The sequence below is a fragment of the Empidonax traillii genome, unplaced genomic scaffold (assembly GCF_003031625.1).
Source record: "Empidonax traillii isolate 1590-97213 ecotype Southwest subspecies unplaced genomic scaffold, ASM303162v1 scaffold18:size2335232, whole genome shotgun sequence".
Taxonomy (NCBI): domain Eukaryota; kingdom Metazoa; phylum Chordata; class Aves; order Passeriformes; family Tyrannidae; genus Empidonax; species Empidonax traillii.
The window spans coordinates 911916-938176 of NW_020955211.1; the positions used below are offsets into that span (position 1 = coordinate 911916).

The 26261-nt window shown below is 37.2% G+C and overlaps 1 protein-coding gene across 2 annotated transcripts in view; it reads right to left on the reverse strand.

Moving 5' to 3' along the window:
* Positions 1 to 1947: 1947 nt before the first annotated feature.
* The window catches only part of LOC114064134, a 35007-nt gene continuing 10693 nt past the window's right edge, over positions 1948 to 26261 (reverse strand). The window contains exons 5-12 of one of the 2 annotated variants that reach the window (XM_027896911.1): positions 25368 to 25469; positions 22696 to 22806; positions 20962 to 21140; positions 10769 to 10926; positions 9523 to 9565; positions 4759 to 4945; positions 2939 to 3074; positions 1948 to 2189 (exon numbers count right to left, since the gene is read on the reverse strand). In XM_027896911.1, coding sequence (XP_027752712.1) covers positions 2090 to 2189; positions 2939 to 3074; positions 4759 to 4945; positions 9523 to 9565; positions 10769 to 10926; positions 20962 to 21140; positions 22696 to 22806; positions 25368 to 25469 — 1016 coding nt within the window. In that variant the 3' untranslated portion in view covers positions 1948 to 2089. The remainder of the gene's footprint in view (positions 2190 to 2938; positions 3075 to 4758; positions 4946 to 9522; positions 9566 to 10768; positions 10927 to 20961; positions 21141 to 22695; positions 22807 to 25367; positions 25470 to 26261) is intronic. The other variant, XM_027896920.1, reaches the window with a different exon arrangement.

Consider the following 26261-nt stretch of genomic DNA (forward strand, 5'->3'; position numbering starts at 1 on the left):
CTGCTGAACAGGGCAGAAAATGAGCTCAATTTGGAGGGCAGAAAACCACCTGAATAAATCATGCTTAAAGTATATGACCCAATTTCTCAGTGCAATATCATACTCTCCTAATGGAAGTGTTCTGGTTTCAGTACAGGTATCTTTTGCTGGCAGTGAAAGGAAAACCTTGAAAGAAGAGTTATTTAGCAATAATTATAAATTCTTATTTGCAAACAAATGAGCCATGATGCTGACAATACAGTGATTGCACGGCTCTGCTGACCCCTTGCTGCCATGAGACAGCAATGACGTAGCTTGTCCCAGTTTCACCTTCCATGTTTTCTTTTGAAGGAATTGCAACAAAAGCTAATATTACTTAGATTCCCAAGGGAAACTTTAGATACAGTTTTAAATCTAAACTTCCTCAGTCTTTGGAGAAATCTGAATTTGGATTGACTGTTATTTCTTTGGTGGCCAACTCGAAATTCTATTCTGTTTCATAGCAAAATAAATACCTCCTTGGTGGGCTTTTAATGTGGGTCATTTTTGTTTGGTTTGGATTGGGTTTTTCTGTTGTTTTTCTTTTGTTTCTTAAGTTACATTATCTAATATGTGTCTAATTTCTGAGGACTTTCTTTTCAAGACTTCAAAAATATTTCAACCTACTTCCTTGAGTTTCTATCGGAAGCATTGTAAGTATAAAGACAATAGCAATCTCTTGACACTACTGAAATAACTTGAAGACTGGTAGAAATAGTGCTCTACTTCATGTTCTTTTAAACAACAGTGTATTTCTGTTTTAGTCCAATGGGAAAGCCAGCAAAGACTTCTGTTTCCTGGGAAGGAGGTAGAGTTTTCTCGTGATCGTATTTTTCTCACTGTTCTCCAACATTTTTTGTACAAAGATAAAGGTAAAGCTATCGGTAGTCATTTAAACTCTGCCAACTGACTTTGAATTAGAGAAAATGAGAAATTACTTCACAGTTCTTATGGCTCATAAAATGTGTCATTTTAATACGTGTCTGTCCGTCAAGTGAGAACAGAAACAAGCACCTGGGGGTAAAAAACAACTATGCAGTTTTTGCCATTTATTGCTGCAAATGGGCAGAGGATGCATAAATAACAAATGATGACACTGAGATGCAAGGCCAGTATGTCCTTTAACAAACTTAATATTGATGCTTTTTAAGCTCACTTTTTTTGTTTGTTTGTTTGTTTGTTTTTAAATAGCCAAAACCTTTTCTTTATGCTTTTAGTGTTATGGAGATGTTATAAGATTTATTACAGGATAACTATCTTATATATGAGAAAACTGAGAACTTTGATATTGAGAAATTACTAAACATGAGATTTGCTTAAAATACCTTTTATAAACTACAAACAAAATAATTTTAAGAAAACTATTTCATTAGTTTGCATCCAATCTGTTTCTAATTTTTACTTTTTGTTTCAACTCCCAAGTAACTGTGCTCTAGCCTAGTTTGACAGAAAGGCTCTTGCTTTATGGCTTGAATTCACAAATGTAATCAACAGGATGTAAACTGTTGTTGCAGATATCAGTCTTGAAAGTGCTAAGCAGCATCCTAATTTGTAATCATATGTTTATCTTTAAACAGAGAAAATGATGAGATGATCTAACTGACTAGTGGGATTGGATTCTCAGTATGCTTCAGACTTTACATCTCAGCCCTCAGACTGCATGAATTGTGGTATGAAAACTAAAGGAAAAGTAGTTTTTTGGTAAGATGCTGACGTTCCAGTGTGCTTTTTGCTATGGTGCAGTTACTCAGGAAGAGAATGAATGTGGCAATTCTGCTTGTGGCATACCCTACCCTGTCAAGGAAGGCGTGTTATTTATTTGGCCTTAAAACTTTCCACTGTAAGATCTCAAATAAGTAAACATAGACTGTATAGCACTGAAACACAAAATAAAGACAGTAACAAACAAGGCAACATTGCTTTGCATTTATTTACTAATGCTTACAAAAGTTATGAATGTATGCCAATGCTAAAGATTAGCTGCTGCTAGAGCATCTTTTGAGATGAATCATAAGACATAGCATGAAATTTAAAATGCAAAACATAACTGGGGAAAAACTTAGCCTTCTTCTCACATCCTTGTCTCCTCCAGTGGTCTGTTCATGAAATCTTGGATTGCCTGGTGTAGGGGTAACCATTTATTAATTGAAGCTTTCAAGGCTGTAATCCACCTAGAAGAAATGAAAGACCAACAATTGTCCCTGACCAAGTCTTATGCATGCATTTCTATGTTCTTTGAAACAAACCTTTAATAAATGGCGTTTGTACAGCTGTGTTACTATGTGCTAATAGTCAGGGCATTGGGGAGATACAGAAGATGGAGGAGTTGATTATTAACAACAACATATCAACACCAATTTTCTAACATACTGAAAAGCTCTGTCGTTGTTCATTAGATTAAAACCCAAATAACGTAATTACTAGGCTTTAGGCAAGAACTCCTGCTGATAGATGTGGAATTTGACTGGATTATGATGAGGGAATTTACCTTCAGAGTGTGATTTCATTGGCCAGTTTTCTTAAATTAATTGAATTCTAATGGTCATTGATGGAAGTATATAATTCTTGGGGATGAGGAGCATATAAATTCCATTCTCTCTAATGAGAGTTTACCACAGCTTTTATGTTTTGTATAATGCCCACATGTAACTGTGAAAGGCACCTTACCCAGGTTTTTTTCCGAACCTCTGCCAACCAGCCTTTCTGTGGTTCCAACATGGACAAGAATAGCACTGGTGGCTCACATGTGCAAGTAAATGTTGTACTGCGCTTTAACTAAAGCTACTGTTAAAGGGAAATCTGGGGAATAAGGGAAAAGAGCCTGAAAAATTGTCATTAGATCTTCCCAGGAACTACAGAGCTCCTGCTTTCCTAAAGCTTGCCAAGTAGAATTGGATAAAAACCAAACAATTTGGTTTACCTTTTGTTTTCATTTACATTCTCTGCACATAAATAAAAGGTTTTAAATTCTTCAGACGGAGGTTTGAGTTCAATTACAGATCTCTTGGAGCCCAGAGACTGTTCACTCACAATATACCCCTGTAGGTAAAGGCCACCTGGTAGAATAAAATAGCATGCATGATGTATATTACAGATACCATTTATAGAATTACTGCCAATTACAAGCATACCGACAAATCTGGAGAACTGGATTTTCAGATGCTTTCTGTTGGGTGTATGGACAGAGTTTTACAGAATTTACATTTAAAAATGTGAAAGTTGAGGTTTTTTTTTTTCCAAAAATTGATTTCAAAATAGTGTAAAACAGTATTCCTGTCTAGCAAATGATCAGCAGTAGAGTTTTATTTAGCAAAATATTTTTTCTAGTTTTTGCCTCCTATCCATAACGTTGCCTCAAGCCACTGTAAAGTTTTTGGAAGGGTGGATCTTGTCACTGATATTTTCTTTTTCTTTCCTTTGAAAACTAAAGGGATATGGATTTCCACATGAAAAACAAATGTCCTAGGTCAGCATTGGTTCCTCTTGCTGCCTGTAACATCATTGTGAAGCCATGACTATCCAGCTGTGAAGGAGAGGCATTAGACAGAATTTTGTCTTCAGGACATTTTAATTTTAGCTAGTTTCAACCCCCCCCCCCCCCCAAGAACTTATCTCAGAGTCACAAGGTGTATGTCCCCTTTATATATATATTTGGTGAATAGTCAAAAAGACTACAGAACTGACCAACTGCAGCTGAATGTTCTTATTACTGTCTTCAAAGTCTGTATTTTTTTTTGGCATCTCACGTGTAGTCACAATAGCATTAAATTATTGCTCTATCACTGAGAATGATATGAGAGAATGAGAATCTGTAGTGAAATGGGAAAAAATTGCAATAACATGAGACAAAACACTACCATGTACAAGAATTTGTATATAATAGGATATTTAGACACCAAAAGAGAATATTTGGCAGTATGAGTGTAGGCTTCAGTGTCATAAACGCATAATACTTAATTTTTGCCTTTCCACAAATTCAGTGCTTTTCTCTGGGCAAGTCTTATCTTCAGTTTCATGTAGAGAGGAAACCCCTGGTCACTTCATAAGTATGGCCTTCGGCAGATGAAAAGTGCTATTCAAGTGGTATAAATTGCAGCACTTCTTGCCTGATCATGTGGCAAATACCATAAATGCTAAGAAAAGTTTTTCCCTTTTGATCTGAAAACTGTCTGCCAAGCAAAAATACAACATTTCTGACTGCTGGCTTCCTTAGTACAGGGAGAAAGCATTTACAGGTCCTGAGCCATCCCTGGGGCACTTTTTTTTTTTTTTTTTTTTTTTTAAATACTGACTTTCACAGAGCTGCTCTTGTAGGCTTTTAGTACCTGAAGTGAGCTCTGCTTGCAATTAACCCCAGTAGTTTCATGCTGCTGCCATGCAAAATTCGACAGCTTTTAGGAGACTGCCATCAGTGGAACTGCCTCAAGCCACCAAAAAGTGCTTTGGAATGGTGGATCGTGTTTCTGATACTTCTTCCTGAGGTAATGTGCACATATCCTGACTAGCTCCATTTCAGAAAGAAAAATTCAGACTGTGGGAGGAAAAGAAGACTGGGATGGGGAATGAAATGGCTAGTTGATAAAAAGAGACTGAGTCTGATCTTCCTTCACTCACCTTCATGGAACACCATGAATTTCCTGATAAGAAACTCTCATTAATGGTAACGGTTCTATTTGGATGGAGATGGCAGTGAAGCATTTTTGCTTTGATTATCAATGAAAATTTAGCAGTCATCCCTACCTTGGGCAGGTGTAGACCGGAGAGTGGCATAAAAGTACAAACAGCCATCTTTCAGAATGCAGTAATGCTGAATCCAGGCATCTTTGCTCCTGTCCAGCTGGTGGAGAAGCCCCAGGCACTCAGGATTTTTAATAGCCAAGGGTGGGAGTGTAGTGTTATGCAGTGTGACATCTACCCACACATGGTTCTGTAAAGAAAGCATGTAATGAAAAGTTCTGGTAAAAACTTCAGGAGGAACTACTAGCATGAAAGGACACAAGCTCTAGTCATCTGCTATAAAATTAGCTTTTGTCATGAAAATAATTTGAATAGTTTTTGCTGGAATAGGGTTAATGTTCTTCACAGCAGGTAGTATGGGGCTGTGTTTTGGTTTTGTGCTCAAAACAGTGTTGATAGCACAGGAATTGCTGAGCAGGGCTTACACAGAGCCAAGGCCTTTTCTGCCCCTCAGCCCACCAGTGAGCAGACTGGGGGTGCAGAAGGAGTTGGGAGGGGCACAGCCAGGACAAGTGACCAAAGGATATCCTAGACCTTAGGGCGTCATGCTCAGCATATAAAGCTTGGGGAAGAAGAAGGATGTGGGGACAATAGGAATGATGGCGCTTGTCTTCTCAAGTCACCACTACCTGTGAGAGAGCCTTGCTCTCCTGGAGATGGCTGAACAACTGCCTGCCCATGCCATATAGTCAATGAATCCCTTGTTTTGTGTTACATAGTAAAATATCTTATCTCAGTCCACAGGTTTTCTTGCTGAGCTGCCTACTGAGGTTAAGACACAACAGAAATCAATGCTGAAAATGGAATCAGAAAATCCTATAAGGGGTGGCAGTGTCCAACTTCTACTTTCTTCTTACAATAATAACTTGTATTTTCTGTTTTATTTTCAGTACTACCTGTTTTGCTGATACAAAGAGGATTATTTCAAAGCTTTATGAATAAGTTTGGTTTTTTTTTTTAATTGTGTTGTTCATTGTTGGACTTTAGTAGTCTTTACAATGTGTAATCTGGCAAGACAAGATTCACCATCTTCTCTCTGGGTTCCAGAGAAAATGTGTGGTGTATGAGGTCAGAATACAGCACTCAGGTTTGGATGGAAGCACTAGTACACACAAAATACTTAAAGATACCTTCCCATCCCCTTTATGGAAAGCAGAGCCTTTTCCATTACCAAAATTTATTGTCATTTACAGGTGAAGAAAAAGCTCAACCCATGAAACACTGCCAATGTATAGGCTTTTTGTTTGATAAAATAATCCAAAAAGAAAATCAGGAAAAAATAGTCTGTTGTGTTATTAGATCAAGTTGTTTAATGTGAGATTAAAGCATTTTTTCTTCTCCTATAAATCAGGGAGGTGTTAGAATCTCAGCCTCTCCTACTGTGTTTTGCCATCTGCAACACATATTTAGAATTCTACATCTACCACTGTCATTTGAAATCCATGGGGAAAATATGAGCAATACCAATATCTTCCTGTTTGTTTCCACAGGGAATTTCTTTTGCATTTATTTATGACATTTCTTCAGTATCCTTGACAAGGCAAAGACGGAAAAAAGACCTGGCACAATGTAGCTGACTGTATTTTTTGTTACAAATGGAAACCTGCTGAGACTTATTGCAGCAAAGTTCAGAAGAGGACTTCAGTAACACTAGGTATATTAACGCAGTTATCCTTATAGATTCATAAAGAGGACACAGTGTCAGTATAATGGTCTACTAAATCCCTGTGTTGTAAACTCTAACACATTACTATTGCAAAAAGACAGTAACAAAAAATAAGCAAATGAAAAAGAAGAAAAATTTAAGCTTTTTCTATCCAACTTAATGGTAAGTCTAGTTAGAAGGAAGGTTAGGAGATGAAATCAAACATTTATTTCAAAAAAAGATACTGTTCACTCAAAGACAAAACAAAAAAAAAGATAGTGCAGTCAAAAATGCAGTGGCACAGAAAGAAGCCAACAATGTGCTGTTAATGGAGGAATGGATGAGTGATCCTTCTGTAAATATAATGTTGGAACTTTTTATACAACAAGTTATATATGCATGCTACACTAAAGAATGACCCTTTGATGTCTTTTGTGTATGTGAACCTCTACTATCCTTTTTGGCTCAGGCTGTTTTATTTTTTCTTTTGGTTAGGGTACACACTTTAAATAGTTTTATTTATTTTTGCTATTTCAAATACATTCATTGCTTCATATTCTTTTGAGAAACACTGACAGGTAAAATATATTTGGAAACAACTTTGGCTCTGCAATTACAACCTGCCTGAAAGCTAAAGGCAAAAGGAATAAAAATCTGATCAATTTTACTTCAGTGGAAAAGGAATTAAAGCAAAAATAAATACCTTTCACTGTTTAACAGTGTTGTGGTTTTGCCCACCAGCCCATCCCTGGGGCTGAGGATGGTTTTGTCCAGGTAATTTCTGGACAAAAAGGCCAATCAAAAGTCCAGTGATGCCTTTGCTAATTACATCTTCAAGAAAACGGAAGAGAAGGTTTGTTGGCGCAGCTGAAATTAGGGGCAGCAGCCATGTAGGGGAGAGGAGTAGTGGGCCCGAGCAGGGCCAGACTCCCTCCTCGCCCAGCTTGGGCCAGGGTGGGGGGAGCAGGTGTAGCACTGAAGTCTTCCCTTCTCTCTTGTAAGAGAGTGAAGAAAAAAATAGTTTAAAAGACAAACTGCTTGGACAGAAACCGCTGTGGAAAAATTCCAGCGAAGAGATAAGGGACCTCCAAGGTCAAAACTAGCAGCCGGAGGAGAGAGAAGAAAAGTTTGAAGGGGAGAGAGCTGCTTCTTCCCCCTTTCACTCTCTCTCTCTTCAGCAGGGAAAAGACTGAAAAGTAAACCCTGCTACTTGTAAAAGTTTGTTGGAGTAAGGAGACCCCCCATGTGGCTGATAGAAGAGTCTGTGGATGTACCAAAGAGAACCGAGACTTCATGAGAAGGACTGAAGTGAGGCAGAGTCCTGGTGGAGATTTGTGACCCTGAGGGAAACCTGTGCTGGAGCAGTGATGACTCAGGTGGGATACTGGGATCCACGTGTGTGTGGATCCATACTGCTGTTGAAGATTTTGTGACCCTGAGAAATCTCATGCTGGAGCGAGACGGCCCATGTGAGATGTTGGGATCCGTGTGTGTGTGGATCCGTGCTAGACCCATGCTGAGAAGTCTATCAAGGACTGTTCTCCCATGGGGAGGGACCTCCATAGGGAAACAGGGGTGAACTCTTCAGCCATTATCCCCTGTAACCCTGTGGAAGAAGATCCATAGTAAGCAAGTGTCCCCTTGCAAGCCTATGGAAGGAAGACCCTTCAGGACCTGGGTAACCCCCAGCCTTCAGTCTTAGCCCAGGAGGGGGGTAAGCCCAGCCTTGGAAGCCAACACAGAGCGAGAAAGAGAGAGAAAAAATTCCAGCTACAACGAGAATACTGCTGCTACTGAAGATCTATTACTAGAGAGAAAGAGCTGGAACTCCAAAAATAGAGAATGAGACTACTTCTTCTCCTTGGACTAGTATAAAAGGGGAAGAAGTATTTCTGTAAATATATAGCACTTCAACTTGAGTAAAAATTGTTGTAGATATAGTTCTTTAGTTTTTAATTTATTAGTAGTTTTTACTTTACTAGTAATAAATGTTTATACTATTTTCCCCAAATCCTGTCTCTTTTTTGTCTGCAAAAACCTTCTCTCAACTAGTAGTAGTTGTGTGGGAGGTAGAAAACAAATTAACCCATGACAAACAGTTAAACACTGCTGAAGGAATACATTACGCCCCCTTGGTTTTTTACACTTCATGAATGCAGGTTATAATTTGTACCTTGCAATTGTCATATTTTTTAATTGATTATTTTATTTCATTTGCAAAAAAGGTAGACCTTGATACTTATTCTGCATTTGAGCCTCACATTCTTTCTGTTAAAAAACAAGGTAGCTCAGTGGCTAAAGCTCTTCAAAAAACTTGATGAACCAAACACCTATTTTCACAAAGGTGGTCATCTATAGAAGGAAATAATAGGAATCATGGGGCCAGAAAAGGGCAGAATAAAACTTCTTTGACCACTATACTTCCAGTTCTGGAAATACTAAAATTAGCTTTGCAATTCCCAGTTCAGGGGTCAGCCAGGGACTATTGATACTGAGTTATGTTGGGCTCATAGATCTCTCAGTAGCAGCTCAAGATCAATAATGGTTGTATTTTTTCCAGCCACAGGGTCCAGCAGAGAGCACAACTGTGTAAAGAGATAGGTAAGACAAAGTTTATCAGCTCACTTGACTTTCTTCTTCCCTGGAAACAAAGAAAATAAGAACTCAGCAATCATGCCTCCCCCAGCCCAATATTCTCTTGCAAAAAGCAGGTTGCCTGCAACCAAGGGAGTCTTGTGGGAAATGCTTATGAAGATATCACCTTCTCTCCTTCTACTCCAATTTGTATTACCTCCAGTATAACACATGATTGTGAGAGTCATCTCTACCCTTTCTTTCTGCCTGATACACTAATTTTGGGTTATGTTTCCGAATCAGCTTAAAGCTGCTGATATCCAGAGAGGAAGCATTTTGATTTGTTCCACCATATGGCAGCAAAACATGTAAGTTGAGTCATAATTCTGTATGTGGCTTTTAGATTGGAGATGACTCACAGCCCAACAGCCCAAAACAAAAGTATGGAGCTTCCATATTGCTGTCTGCACCTGACCATGTACAGCTCCTGTCTCTCAGCCTTCTGCAGTCTGCTTATATACATACTTCTCATCTAAATAAAGCATTACCTGATGGACAGGATGCACTGCTTTATCCATAGCCTCCAGCCACCTATAACATAACAAAAAGTGAGAGTAGCTAAGTTTGGTAGAACAAACATACTTCACTGCCTCTTTTAATTCTTGCTGACATATGCAGCACCTAAAGGGATGTGCAATTTTCAGGATGCACAAGGCTTTAAGATAGAAAAGCAGTGGATTAAATCTAAATAAACATTGCTAACTCTAAAAAAAAAGTCTCAAAGCTTACTGTGTAAGAACACATTATAATAAATAAAGGCAAAATTGCAGACAAGGGAATCTACAGATGTTGAATATAGTTCAACATGTCAGGCTAAATGATCACTCTTCTTGTCTTCAGCATAATGCAGATAAGGAATTCGTAAGAGACACAAAGAATCCTGGAGACACCACAGATTAAAGCAGTAACTTTGTTGGCAAAGTTATTCTGTTGCACTATGTACAATATAAAATTTAGAAATGGAAAATGCTCTGATATTAAAATGGTGGGTTATGTTAAGCAGTGAGATGATATAAAAAAATGGGTCGATGAATACCAAATATCAACAGCTTTATATTTTTGACAATTCACAATAAAACAAAGAGTACAATAAGTTTAGACTAAGAAGTTTTTACTTGTATTCTGGGTGATTTAAGCTCTTTGTTTTGTCAGCTGTTGCCTTTGGGAAATGCAAAAGAGTATTTTTAAAGTCTAACTCTGCATCAAACCGAAAGTCACTGCCCCAGAACCAATGTGCTCTTGGGGCACATTTGCATTTTAAAATAGTAAAATGAAAATGTGACAAATGACAGAAAAGAAAATGGAAGATGGGACTGTATTTATTACTAGCACTGTCCTTGTTTGGCAGAAGAGAGATCATTTATATGAAATGACTGATAAGAAAGTTTATATCCCCAGGAAGATTTACACTTCTGTTTGATAAAGCAGTGGGAGAGAAGGCATGAGAACATGGATTAAATTTTTTTCTCATGATAAACCAAGAATTCAGAGGAATAGGAAAAGATGAATGTTAAATATTTTATTGAAAACAATTTAAAAAAACCTACGAAACTGAAAAATAATTTTTGAAGCTTCTACAATTGAAAATTAGAAACATTGCCTTCCCATAAGTAGCTGATAGATTTTTAATTTTTTCCTCTACTGATCAAGGCAGATATTATGAACATCTTCCAAAAATACTCTCTCCACACTGGATTAACAAAACTGACACTGTAAAAATGAAAGATCACTTACCTCTTCATTTCTTGGTTGGATGTTGCACAGAAATAGAAAATTCTGTTTCCAGCTTGAGGTATACATTTAAAAACAAATGGTTTCCCCAGACTGGTGTCAACACCAATTTCTGCTCCTTCCAGCTTTGTTACTTCCAGGGGTTTGCACTTCCCTTCATCCTGCAATTAGAAAGAGCACCCAAAGTTCAGAACTATTATGAAACTGATCCCTGTAAGATGAGGATAAGCTCAAGGAATATTCAAAGTTGTAAAGCTCTGTGCTTTTGAACCACCATATGGTTTAATGATCAGCAGTCCCAGAAATTACAGTGCAATCACAGAAGACAAGCTAGTCAAACACCCTCTAAATTTGCATCTGTGTTTTTGATCTCTTAACTGGTTTTGGTTCATCAGAAGACATATCTGTACCTAACACTTTTGTAGGTATGTGTAGACATGTAGATGTTCCAGCTATTGAGGGTTCAGCTGAGTGGTGTGGGAACTTTCACAGTGCACTGAACAATTTAGAGTCACAGGTCTCTTTACTAATCAGTGATGTTTGCAGTTTGGGTTTATGCTGAAAACCTCACCTTATATGGGTAGATACAGGCAACAAGGACTTAAATTTGAGAATAGTGAGCATAATTTAAAAGGCCGAATTTCAGCTCCTTTGCAAAGTTGTGGTAAATATAACTCTGTTCATAACCTTTACTATATAATTTAAATAACTTTCAATGGAAAGCACTTCAGAACCATTTTACTTGTTCCTGATTGTGTTGAAGCTCTTTGAGACTGAAGGGCATTGCCAATGTCTTTCCCTGTGTAAGTTATAAAGAGCAATTAAGCTCCTTAGTACACGTAGGTAGGTGAAGCAGTTTATCCCCTCACTCATTTCCTAGCCCAGCTCCCCCCAAATACACATCTTAACTCAAAACAAAGGAGCACACATCTGGACAGTGAACTTTAGCTGTGTTTTAACCCATATTCTTTATTGAAGATCTGTGACTGGAGCTCTAACAATTGCATGAAATTTGGTAGCAATAAAATGGGAAAGATGAGTTAATGCTGAGACATAGGAAAAGCACTAGTGCTGTTTGCAAAATACACAGATGGTGGAATCTTATAGAATAAAATTCGTTGATTATTGGGTGTTAATTAAATTTTGTCAGCAGGAGCTGGATTGTAAATACCCCATGTAATTTTCCCTTAGACTAAAAATAAACATACACAGCCTTGCACGAAAAAAAAATGCACTTGTGGAATTAGAAAAATACTTAATTGTATGCTCACTAGCACATGTAATTATCCCTTTGTCATACATGATTTTCCTGTAGTAACAAAATAAACCCTAATACTGACAAAAGCATAAATAAACATTCATGAGTACATTTCCTACATTCTTATTCGTTGTTCTCATTCCATTTTTTTAATGCTAAACTAAAGTTTTTTAATGTAAAACTAAAGAAGATAAAGGCAATCCTGAAAGGTGTCAGTGCTGTGTGACCTACTTTATTTATAATGCTTTCAGACACAAAACAACATTGCAGACAGCATAACCAAAATACATATTCAGGGTCCAAATCTCATTTCTAGTGCAAACCATAGTAAGTGGAAGCTCCTGTCCATGGTCTGAATTCTCCTCACTGCCCTGACCTGAAGGCAAAGGTCTGAAACTACAGATACTGAAATCATGGACCACTATTATTGTACCCTTATAAACTTATTTTGTAAACTCTTTCTGTGCTGTCTAGAATGAATGCAGATAGAGGTTCTGAGGCATAAAGAATTATATAGGTCCACTGTATCTCAAACACATCTGGGAAAGGAGTAAGATAGATTTGAGACATTTAAAATTAGACCAAATGTTCCTCATTGACTAATAGACAGCGATCCTCCCCTAATTCTGATAATCCAGATCACAGAATCATAGAATTGTTAAGGTTGGAAAAGACTGTCATGATCATCATGTCAAAATGTTCACCCAGCACTACCTTGTTCTCTGCTAAACCATGGTCCATGTGCCACATTGGCTTGTTGGTAAGGGGGGTATTTCTTTTCACTTGTGTGCCTTTCATGAATAACATGTTGAGATGATTCCTTAGGCAAATATACCTTTGCTACAAAAAGTGGCTAAGGTATATTTCTGGGAAAAATAATTATGAAAGTAATTTCTTACGCTTGTGACTGAAGTGTAACCCACTGATGATACTGCCTTTATGGAACCTGAAATAACTATGTGATGCTGCTTGAGTTGATGATATGTGTCATGCAGATTTTAAATGAACTAACTCAAATTTCAGCTGTTCCATTCTGCACTAAGCTAAAAAAAATTATTTTTGTTTTTTCTTCAAGTTTGTGATCAGCTTATTCATGGATTCTTGGCAGTCTCCAGTATCAAACATGTGGAAATTTCTCTAGGTAGAAAGAGTAGAAAGCAGAAAGCAGGTGCTGCTTTGGTAAATGCTATTTTAAGAACAGTAGAAACATCTGAAGTAACCTTTCCCATGCTCTGAGTTTTCCTAAGATGATCTGAATTTTAGGAGAAATGTTTCTGCAAAAAAAAAAAAAAAAAATTAAAATATAATTAACAATGCATAATGATCAGAAACAGATAAAAAGGAGGAAAAAAATAAGAAATTAGGCATTTCCTTCCTTTATTGTATTAAATGCTCATTAAGGTAGTGCATGCAGCCCTACTTAATTTGATGTAAGTAATTCCAGAAACTGAATGCCATTTGTAAGTCCTGAATGATTCACTGTATTCAAAGAATTTTGTTTGAGCAGAGTTATATTTGCTATAGCAGTTATGCTCCTTCATCTATTAGAGAGGAGAATCTGAAGAGATTTATGAAAACTTCATGCTATTTGTAGTGAAAGAAATAAAAGGTAACAACAGGAATAACTATGAAAAGAAATTAAAATTAAGCTACAAAAGAGTCTGCAAGTACTAGGAAAATGGAATAAAAAATAACTTTACAGAAAACAAGATAAAATCCTAGAATAAATCTAAACACAATGTGAAAACTGAGCAGTGCTAGAAAGCAGGAATTGAAGTCTGGCTAGGTTGGGAGACTGGCAGTGGACAGTATAAGGCAGTTGCTCCCAGGTCACTGGGTCAGATTGGTTTCAGGTCAGTAGTGGCATAACCGAATTTTTGACTATCTTTCAAAACTATCTTCCTGGTTGTGCCCCAGTGTTCTTAAAATAGGCATCTCTTAAACAAGGCAGGAATCTGAACTGGTTTTTTCCTTTTGCTTATTATTTCTCATTTGCCCAGCTTTCTCCATTGTAGCTGATGTGGCCACAAACCTCCATGGCACTCAGGCTTGCAGTATTTTCACCATCTATTATCTTTCAGTTTTCTCTGACCAGCTTCTCCCTGAGGTCTGATGTTGCTTGCTTAGTAATATCACTAAACTCTTCTCCTCCCTATGTCTTTTTTTAGTTACTGTACTTTGTGATAGGCTCACTGTTTGGTAATTTAGGAAATTATAGATAGAGCCTGTTTGCATTTATTCTTTCTTTGAGCTGGGCACATTGGTGAAAAGAAGAGACTAAGGCTTTTTATGTCTTTTCCCCTTACATCTATTTCCTTTTCCCTTGAGGAAAGGGCTTGCATATGTCTGCAAAGAGGGAGCTCTAGACTCCAAAACTGTTCACATGGTATTTTTTGCCAGTAGAGAGAGATGAACTTATTTAGTTGTTCATTGTGTTTTATTTTAACTGATTTGCATCTAAACTACAGAGAGTAGAAACTTATTGAAGACAAAACAATAGGAGAAAAAGATGTAAAAGATCCTCTACTTTGGAAAACATAATCATCATACACCTAATAGTATTGGCTATCAGGTGAAGTACAACCAAAAGGAGTTGTGACATGTATAATCTTCACATTATAATTCTTTTCTTGAGGTTGAATAATTTGCTACAGTTAAATTCACAGAAGATAATAAACAGTTTGCAGAACCAAGGCTCACAGGAAGAATTATTGATTAGGTTAAAATTTTGAACAACTTGAATCAGATCAAATAATGTATCTGAGTATGACTCTTTCTCTGGGTTGGGGTATGCAATCTGTTGGTAGGCAAAAATTATCATGCATATCAGCTAGTGTTATTTCTCATTTATCAATAGAAATAATACAGTAAATATATTGGAGACAGTGGATTCAGAAAGTTCTTAAATAAATTGAAAAATATATTCTGGAGCCATGGAAGGAATGGAAAATGTAGAGAAGAAATCAGATTCTACACTCTAAATAATAAGCTTTAAATAATATGGCAATTCCCAGACTATATTAAAGCTCTAAGCAAGAATGAAGAACAAATAGAAGTGATATATTTATGAGCAAAGCTCAGATGTAAATCTATTTATATCTAAGCCTTTTATATAAAGTGCTTAGGCTTAGCAAGAAAGCTTGTTCAAGAAAACAAAGGACTGAATGTTTGTCATAGATTGAAATGTTGTGCAGGGTCTGCATGTGGCAGGCAGAGGATTTCTTTCTTGGTGTAATAACTGGACTCTACATACATTGCAGAAATTTAAAAGCATTTTCCTCTCTCTCATCTATTTTACTGGGAACAGTCTTAAGGGTGCACACAATCAACCAGAAACATGTACTGTAGTGTATGAGTCATAACATTTTTGTAAATACACTTACTGCAGAATGCCCAACTCCCATATCCAGAGAAGACAATTGTAGAAATAAAAGGAAACATTTCATTCTGCATTTAAATTTATCTCTGCATTAGAGAACACTTTCACTTCTTCTGAGAGGCCTGATGAAAAATGATCTGGTTTGATGTGAGTAAAAAGAAATGGAAGATGGTGTCTGGCTGTTTACATGAGATGTGTAAATGATGATGATCATTGAATCATAGAATCATAGAATCAGCCGAGCTGGAAAAGACTTCTGAGATCTTCAAGTCCAACCCTTGATCCAACACCACCGTGATTACTAGACCATGGCATTCAGTGCCACATCCAGTCTCACCTCAAAAACTTTCAGGGAGGGTGGTGAATCCAGCACTTCCCTGGGCAGCCTATTCCAATGTCTGATTACTCCCTCTGTAAAAAATTTCTTCCTAGCATCCAACCTAAACCTCATCTTATTTGGAATAAAAAGAACAAGTAAATTGTAATGTAGTTTCCAGGTGGTCTGAATAATACCTAATAGAAACATATCCTACTAGAAGTATCTAAGGAACAGTAATTTCACAGGAACACCACTAATTAAAGAAAGTTCAATGAGGAAAGCATTCTGCTGCTGAGACAAAGTGAAGGTTATGGACCTCTTTGAATGCAAATAACACTCTATAATTAGCGTCTGTGCAATACTTAATTGCCAGTCTGTTGACTATGTTAAAGTGCAATAAACAGAAAAGACAGAAATGAACTGGGTTCATAAAGGAAACAGGAATAAGACCTAACATCTGATAATTTAGGTGATGTAATAGCTGTTTACCAGTTTGGGGTCTAATTGCTTCTGGTTGTTAAGAAATGCACATTTTTGTTCCCACTGCCCTCTCAGCTTTGAAATACTTTGTCTTAGTCACTCACACTATGCCCAAGGGCTTCCTAGAGGCATTAAACTTGTGAGCCTAAGAAATGCAAATCATAATTCTTTATAAAACTGATATTATTATATAAAATCACAATGAAGACCATCCTTCACTGCTGCCACAGTGAGAGTGCTTCTCAGGAGTATGTGTTGAAGTTTTCTTACAATACGAACTATCACGAAGGCCATTTCTCTAAGGCTTGGGGCTACATGTGAAAATGAATTTGCTCTTTATTCACGCATCAGTCTCTCACTAAAGCTGAATCTCTAAAACATGCTCTTTTCTACTGTCCAGACAGAAATTTTCAACTGAACTGTTCCTTCCAGCTTAACTTCCTTCCTATTACATCTTCTTGACTTTCCTGTTTGAAGTCCCTACAAAATGCTGTCAGCAAACTCATACTCTTTAGACATTTATTTCTAATTACTATTGTTCCACATCATTCTTAGCTGACAGAACTGGAGAGGGAAACGTAATAAATGATAAATGTAATAGAAGGACCTGATAGAGCTGGTTTGACTAGAATTTATCAGTCTCCGACTTCTGGAAAGGAAGTCTCCAAGGGAGATACACTGACAACACAGTTTCCTGCTTTGAGACAGATAGGCCTCTGTAGAGTTTTTCCTAGACCATAACCATAATAATATTTATTTCTTCATTTCCTTTTCAGGTGCTAGATTAATTATCTGTCTCACTATCCTCTCTACCAGAGTCCTCTTATGTCAAAGGGACTGGAAATCTTTCCTAGACACACAGCAAGATGAAAATGAGAGACGAGCTAGGGCATTGTTACAAAAATGATACTTTATTAATTCTTTTAATTTTATCAACTCTACCTTTTTTGTGTCTTTTTATGGCCCCCAAAAACCACTTTATTATGTTTTTTTTATTTATCCAGTCTTACATAGCCGGAAAGCAATGATTAATTGAAACTAGGAAATTTTGGCTTTCCCTGGCACTTTTAGTGTTTTTGTAAATTCCACTATTTAATTAGTTGAACTCCTTACATGATGGATATTTGTAATGAGGAATTTAGGGAAACATGTTGGACTATAATGCTTTTTTGTTTATTCTTGTGTTTTCCTACTGAGCTTAAAACAATATTAGCTCTCTAGCAGGTATGTCCTAACGATAGAGCTGTGCAAGCTCCACTATCTTTAAACCCATCAATGGCCCATTTGTTCCCGTGTCCCAGAAATTATATTCCTTCTCGTTAATGAATGAAAACCATCATTTTTTATCCTGAAGACTGAAGCATATTTTAGGGTTTTCAAGTTAGCTGTCGTTTTCTGAAATAGACTTGCTGATGACAGCTCAGAGAATTAACATGTTGAAATGATGCTCTGCTGCTGTGGGCAAATTGCTTTTGCTATATCACTGGTCTCATGTAAAACTGATTAAGGTTTCTCTGTCCTATGCTGAAGACTCCCCACAGGCATTTTCTGGTGGTGTTGCAGCCCCTTTACTGTGATGAGCAGCAAATGGTACTTTAGGAGGAGCAGATGATGTTATCTGCAAAGAAAGGCCATGCTGATGTGCTGATGCGCTTTCAGCTTTCTGTGAAAAAACGTGTTAAGTTGAAGCACAGGAAACTTGATTGCCTTAGGGAAGGATTTTAGTGTACATTCCTTGTCTGTTTCCTCATAATATCCAGATATCTTTCCCTTAGAAGAAAAACAGGGTATGTTGACAAAGAAGGAAATAGTATGTTTGAGAAGGTTCAGTGATCTGGACAATAGGAGATCAGAATGGTAGAGTAGATACTGGAACTCTACAGTTACTAAGTGTAGGTAAAAATATTACGAAGCATTATATCTCTGCTGATCTCTGTAATTTAGAGAAAACAAGGTTCTAACCCAACGTGTCAAATTTCTCTGCTTGGAGGTGGAAAAAATAGCCACATCCACTGAGCTGAAAAAGTTGTTGTGGTTACTTATATGGGTTGAGGAGTCGAGGACAGTCAGTGGCAGCATCTGTTTGAGGGAGAAGAAAATGACCACACATGTAAAGTGACTGCATGTCTTGCAACAGCTGTCACTTTACCAGTGTGTGACTGGCTAGAGATGATTCTGAAACTGCAGCAAATACATGGGTGAGTCACATGTAAAAACTCTAGAAACATCAATCTCCTTTTTAATGTAGGTGGGAAAAGGAAAATTCAGGGTTGACAATTTATGGTTACAAACAGCAATGATGAGGAAATCTGGCTCTCTGTGTTTGTTGATATGGATTAGAGTAGAGATGAAATGCCCTTTCCTTTCTTCACTACAAAATATTATATATAACATTTCAGGCATAAATAAAGTGCTCAGTTGTCTTCTGACACAAGAGGAAACCCTTGACCAGTGACCTTGCTGGCATCACTGGAAATATGCTAATAGAAGTTATTTTTCTTGTACTGATAAGCAGCTTATCCTGAACTTATTTTGTCTCCCTGAATTACTCTTGCCTTCAATTAACTGTTTCAAAGAATATCGTAGATCAGTTAAGTGGACAAATTTTTTCTCTTGAGTGAGTCAAGGCCTTTGAAGAATTTCCAAATTCATCATGCAGTTAAATCAGCATGCTACATAAAGGCTGCATTAAACTACAAATATTATTTGTAATTACCTTAGAAGAAAAAGTGGAATGAGAAGTCTTCTTTTCATACCCTGACAAAAATCATACCAAAAGAAAGAAGTGTCAGTGAATCCAGTTGAGCACCTTCTTACTTCATTTGGGCAACGGATCTCACAGTAGTAAATAACTTTATTTATATTTAAGTGGATTCTGTCTCTCTTACTAAAGGATTCTCCAGAGCACTCTGCAAGCAAATGAGGCAGTGAAGAAAGCCCTTGTGCTTTTTGTTGCTAAAATAGTTGCAATATTTAATAGAATCATAGAATCGGTTGGATTGGAAAAGATCTCTGAGATCACCAAGTTCAACCCTTCATCCACTACCACCATGTAGTTTATTATTTGGAGATCAGGAACAGAGAGAGAGCAGCTGGCAAAAAAATGGTATGAAATAATTTAAAAAGTGATTGAATAGCACTAGGGTTGGATAATGCAAGAAAACAAGCAGCGGTTCATTATTACTATAAAATGTTTATGCAGTGCTTTAAATTTATTTACTCTTTGAAGAAAAAAACAAATGCATGCTTTTGGCTAAGGAGCCATCTTATCAAAACACAAAGTTTGCATGACTGAAATATTTATTTTCTCAGTGCAGTAAATAAGCTAATTGAGGAACAAATTAACTAAAAGAAAACCACTAGTGGAAATAAATAAATAAAAATTTAATTAAATATTAGTGAATGTAAGATTATGGGGTACCTTCTAATCCTCAATCCAATTTATCTAACACTGTCTTCAGATATACTTAATTGAAGAGTGTTTAAATGGCATCATCTTTTTTTCACATTTCAGGAATCTGATGATGTAGCTGACTAGGATAAAATAAAAACTTCTTTCCAAAAGAACGCTCTTACACATTTATATGCTGAATTGATCAAAAGGTATGTGACCATGTTAGCAAAGACAAAGACTAATTACAGGCCAAGGACGTGGTATTATGCTCATGCGTTATGCTCATATTCTCATGTAGTTTTTGATTAAGGGTGGACATGGCTTTATTTTACTGGTATGTGTTCAAACAGTATGTTGAAGACAAAACTATTTCTAACCAGCTAATATTTCCACTGATGCCCTTCTACTAGAGCTAGGAGATCCCCTGAAAGCTACATGTGCTTCATCTAGTGATAAATCCCCCACAGGCAATTTTTCTCAGCTTCACTAATTGTTCTTGAAATGAGGTTAGAATGAATGCTAGGTGGATGACCTTGAATCTTTTTTACAAGCTTTTACAATGTTTTGCCACAAAAAGCTCTGAACAGATGACAGTCTTTGAAATCAATCTAATTGATGGTATATGAGTAATTTTCTCAATGAATAACTTCATCATAAAAACACACTTTATTTATAGAATACTAAAATATCTGTAGCTGAGATAACCAAGAAGTCATTGATTTAGGGCCATAAAGACTCATTATACAACCAAAGCGTTGTAAATTATGCTGTGTTGAAATGGAGCCTCAGGATAAAGCCAAATGAAATATTTCCCTTCATGAAGCATCTGTCATATTCATTTTTTTGTATGTCTTACTGTTAAGTTTAACTAGATAAAGTTAAAGTCTTATATATACTTAGAATTATTAAGTACTATACAGGTCCCTGCTCCCACGACAGAATGAAGTACTGAGCAATGCTACTCTGAAGAAACCAAGCTAACCCAACGTGCAGGTCTATAACTTATTCACTGACACAAAGAAATCACATAGTCTCCCCTGTTTCAGAAAATACATACAATGTTATATGGAACATAGAGCTCTTACACATCTGAAGCTACTTCATCTCATCCCTTCTAAAGGCTTTTTGAAGATCAGAACAAAGAGATTAAATGTAGAATCCATAAAAGCCAGACAGTGTCTCTGTCTGTGACTAGGCTTAGGAAAGCTGAACTACCCAAAAAGCCTCCTTTAAACATCTCATACGAAACCTTGTAGTGCTGACATTATCTTGTATATAGCACAAGTCAAGATGACCTGTGAGTACAAAGCTGCTGCACTTCATAGTTCAAGACACAGCCTGATTCCTCACCAACCACTCTCCTTACCTTCTTGTGTTTGTAATAGTGCAGGTACCCATTGTGTTTCAGCACAAACCATCTCTTTCTCCAGCCCTTCAGAATGGCTGACTGTGTTCGTTTATGCAGATATCCTCGGCAGGTAGGTCTGGGGGTGTTGGGGTAACGGCTGATGTCTGATCCCACAATCATAGTCAGGATATCAGGACCTAAAATATTACATGAAGAGTGCAAACACATAGGCCAAAACCAATCTGTTAATATTTTTGAATACCCATATAGTATATGGAGCAGGAAGGCAGTATTTTACCCCATGCCCTTGTCCTCCCACTGTAGCTTCTGGAAGCAGCAAAGAGCAGAGCAGCCTAGGAAACAAATCAAACCAAGCAATGCATGGCCTTCTTTTAATATATATTCAGGAATGATAATAATATTGTGTTAAGGGCTACTAATGGAGCCAGCTATCTGAAGACTCCTCGTAAAAAAACATATTGTGACCTACCTTTGCAAGCAGCATTTTGGGTGCTTGTGTATTTCATCAGTTAAGTGAAGGGATTGAATCTCATTGCTCCAATGGGTGCACATAAATTGAGGTTTATGTAAAAATTGCTGATAATGTCCTTAGGGAATGTTCTTCAGTCTCTGCCATCTTACATATGCTCTCGAGGATTCTTTATTTTCCATGCCTTGGAGTTTTCTAATCTTTTCTGTGCCCCTCTCTGAAGGAGGTGGCTGTTGGAGGCTAATCTATTCCAAAGCTTCTACTTAACAATTGCAAAAGGTAAGCATAAGGAAGAGATGATAGGTTGCAAGATTTTCCAAAAATATGGTACCACTATCATCAGTGAGATACAAAATCGTAATATTTGGTGAAGCTATCAGTACATCTATGATTTTGACCAGAAGGCCTGAGATTCTGATTATATTGACATTACAGAGCAGGTAGCAATGCCTGAGAGAGAATTGAGAAATGTAACTATGACATATTTTCATCTGCAAAGCGTTTGCTGGATTTCTTTTTTAGGGACATCTGACTTTAAGAACGCTGTCTGTGTGCCAAGATTTAGTCCAGAGGGCGTTCTCTGAAGAGTTAAAAATACCCAGTAATCAGAGATTTATCTGCTAAAAGACTCAACATATTCTTAAATATAATAGTGTGAATGGCACCTCTTTAATTAAAGAACATGGAATGTGTCAAGTTAAATTTGTCACTGTCTTGTAAAAGCACTTTAATTTATTGAATTTCCCGTGAGCCTTTGTCATAACCTTATCTGAGATAAATAAGGGAATGGCAGCAGATTAACTTCCAGCATGCAAACACAGGTATCTTCGGGTTTTAATCATCACAATTCTAGGAAGAATATACTTGATTAATATCTCTGACTCTGTTTCTGCGGTGATGTAAAAGGATGCCTCGTGAAATGAGCTCTCTGCTCTCCTGACTAGACTTCAGGTCTTGGAGACACAGAAATAACTACTGGTTGCACTGAAGGAAGATATAAAGTCTCTCCCTGAGGAAGTATAAGGCATAAATAATGTAATTGTGTCTCTGCAGTCACATGTGCCCTTTGGGAAATAATTTTATGTGTCTAGAAGACAAGGCCTAGATAAAAAAGTGACTTAGGCAAAATTACTCTATTAAATATGAATACATTAAACTTATATTCAAGATTTCTGTTGCATACATCACCCAGTTTTTCTGGTTGTATTTGGAGCATTGAACAGGAAACCTGACCATGTAATTTATTGTGATCTTAAAATTACCTTTCCTTGCCAGATTGGCAGCTTCTGAATGTGGCATGCTGGTGACATCAGTTCCATTCACTGCTATGAGAATATCCCCAACCTGAAGCCCTGCTTCTTCAGCTGCACTATCTGGAATAACAAAAAACCCAAAAACAAACCTATCAAAAACTCCATTTTATTTAGAGTTAGGATATCAAGCATGGATGTGCGGAGAAGCTTTCCTAGCAAAAGAGGCATCTGTTCAACCGGAATATGCTTTAGAGCCTTCACGATATCATCTTTGAGGTGGAAGAAGTTTTACTGAGTAACATGTTAGTCATCTGTAAATGAATCTTCAGGATTTGGATTGTGGGGTAACACTAGATAATCACTGGCAGTCGAGAAAATTAATTAAAAATGCTATTAGGATTTAAAGGTGCAAATAATAATTTCAGTATCTGAGAGTTTTGGCCTAGGGTGCAAAGAAAGATCTGGTGCAATGCTCAATAAAGCCAGTAGAAAAAAGATCTATTATTCTGGTGAGCTTTGGATTTAACTCCAAAGAGTACTTTCTGTGCCGATGTTTGTCTTTGCTGGTTAACTGAATTTGGCCATAGAATTTTCAAGGGTTTTGTCTTTAGGAGGAAAAACCCATAATGAGTTAAAAAAGTGTCTGTGAAGGAGGGACTGAATCATACTGTTAATGCATGACCTTTCATTTATTTGTTAACCATTGTAAAGTACATGCACTCACAAAATAATTCTCAGACACATGTCAGCCAGGAATGGAAGCAAATTAGGAAGGTGATAAATATTTCTGGAAAATTTTATTCCATGTCCTTACTATTTAATGTATCTTTTTAAAAAGAGATTTTGTACCCTATGATGCAGTAAATGTGATGCTTCAGTGTATTTCTGAGGATGCTTAGACACTTTAGGAAAGAGATTAGTAAAAGCTTAATAATAATAAACAGGCACAATAAAGCCATGGTCCACCCTCACAGGGATTACAAATCATTTGCAAATTCCCAAATGTCAGCAAATTTTGATTTGTGCTTGCTTTGAGGTTCCCATACCAGATTTTATGATCATGAGTGGTCTTTAAAATATTATTAAAATAATTATTATAGAATCATAGGATGGTTTGGGCTGGAATGGATCATAAAGGTCACCTAGTTCCAACCCCCTACCAGAGGCAGGGTCACATTTTGCTAGGCCAGGTGGCTCAAATCCCCAACCAGCAGGGCCTTGAATCTGTGCAGGGATGGGGCAGCCACAGCTGTTCTGGTTCATGTGCCTCACCACCCTCACAGTAAAGAATTTCTCTCTAATATCTATTCTGTTTAAACGAAATCAGTCATATGTTGAGAAACCACAATTTTACTAGATTTTGTCTGAAAAAAAAACCCACTTTTTTTTTTTCCCTGCAGGTTTAAAGCAACTACACTTGAAAACAACATACAAATAAACAATGTGAGTAGCTAAACTTAACTTTAATTAATAGATTAGGAGGGATAAATTACTAAGCTTCAAAGCTATTGTTGTATTCATTACCTGTGATTTTACTTGCACTTAGGTAAGGAACTAATGAGTTCACAGGCCTCTGAATTCCCAGGCTTTCCTGATGTTGTCAGGAGGATGGGCATTGTAATACATAGGGCTGGTAATAGTGAGAAATCTATTCTTAAATGCCTTGCTAGAAGCCAGGCATTCTTCATGTGGGATGACATTTAGCACTATATCTGCTTTTTGTAGTAAGAATCTGTTACAGTCTCCTGTACCTTCTGCTCCTTCTCTAATTCTACTGTACCCATCCTGAGATGGAGAGAGCAAAAACTACTCTAGATTTGGGTTTACCAAGGTTTTAGATGATAGCAGTAAAATGACTTTGACTGCTTGTGTCTCACTCTCACTGCTGTTACTGATGCAATCAGCTTTTTAGCCAGATTTCTAAGCTGACAGTATACACAGAGTGAATGATTTCAGAGACCTTTCAGAGATAACTCCCAAGATCTCATTCCTGAGTGAAACTGCGAATACCATTACGAAGACATGGCATCATTCCTCTCTAGAGGCATTATCTTGTACTCTTTTTACACTCTTTGTTGATGCTTTTTTGTTACTCAGTTGGGATTGGAGTTTCTGTTGTGGTTCCTTACACTCATTATACTACTCTGAAGAAGTTAACAGCACACCTGTTATGACTGACAGCTGGCTCAATGTAAACCCGTCCAAGCAGAAGTGTCCCCAGTCAGTAAGACTTTTGAAAATGTTCGGAGCATCTCTGCATCCCCCATTTAATTCTTAAAGTCATGTTGTCATTCACGGATGTCAGCCCACAAAAGTTTTAGTCTCTGCATCTGGATGGAGGCTGAATACAGGCACTTGGAGAAGGTATCAACTGACATGGAAGGAGACAGAGCAGTAGAGTCTGGTTTATCCCCTGAGATACTAGGGTTCTGAGAGAGTTTGTCCAAAGCAGTTCAAGGGTACACTGTTAAACACCTTGTACAGACTAATTATGGAAATTATTCATGTGCATATATATTAGATGTTAATATAAACCAGAAGCTCTATACTATTAGTATTAGTAGATCATATTATATCATGTAGATATATGATTGTATATAATATATATAATAGACTAAATATTATGTATTTATTTTTATACATTGTCATAGGAGATATTAACCAGTACAAACATAGCTTACTTGTGTCAACTTCAGTCACAAGGATAGGTTTTGAGAACTGGATCCTGAAACCCCAAGGGTAATTACCAGTTCCTTTAGCAATCTTCACTGTTCTTTCTCGAACTGCAAAATTGGAAAAAAGAGAGATCCATTTTCTCTACAAGTTGAGTTTAACAAGCAGCAGCCTGTTCTCAAAACTTTTTATAGCCACTGGCAGTTAGTATTTCTACGAATTGTTGGAGTGCTTTCAGTACCACTCCTAGATGTTTAGTGCTGGTCCTTGGACAGTGCCACTCTTCACACTGTGACTCATCAAATATCACTCACATTAGGGCACCGACAGACAGCACCAATGAAATGTGGTCTCATCAGCAGTTTAAATTAAGTGCCTGGACTTCGTAATGAAGAGATGGGGAAGAGCTCAGATATTCCACTCTACTGATTGTGTTCTAGATGAGAAAAATATTCCTGCTCTGTGTGTCAGACCTCTGCACTGCAAATACAAAATACCCTCTAAATTTTCAAATAAGTTTAAACCTGTATCTTGTAGTTTCATTCTTTTTATGTTTCAGAAGGCTTCTATCTTTTGGATAGTTGTTTCTTTTCCTTTTGATTATCCGTCCTTGTCCACTCCCCACTCCCACTGCCTTCCACCTTCCCCCTCCATCTTCTGCCATCAGTGGCTGTATCCATTTGAAATGTCTTTCAACTCAGCAGAAATTAACAGTTAAAGAGATATAAACAGTTAAAGAGAGTTTCAGTAAAAGAAAGATCAGGGTCTAATTGCCTACTTATTTCATTTTTTTCAGAGCCTAGTATTGTTATTGTGTCTCAAATGGCCTGGCTCTTTAGCAAATCTTGTGCTTATGAAGGACTTTGGTGTAAATTTGATTTCTCAGAGTGTCTGGTTTTGAT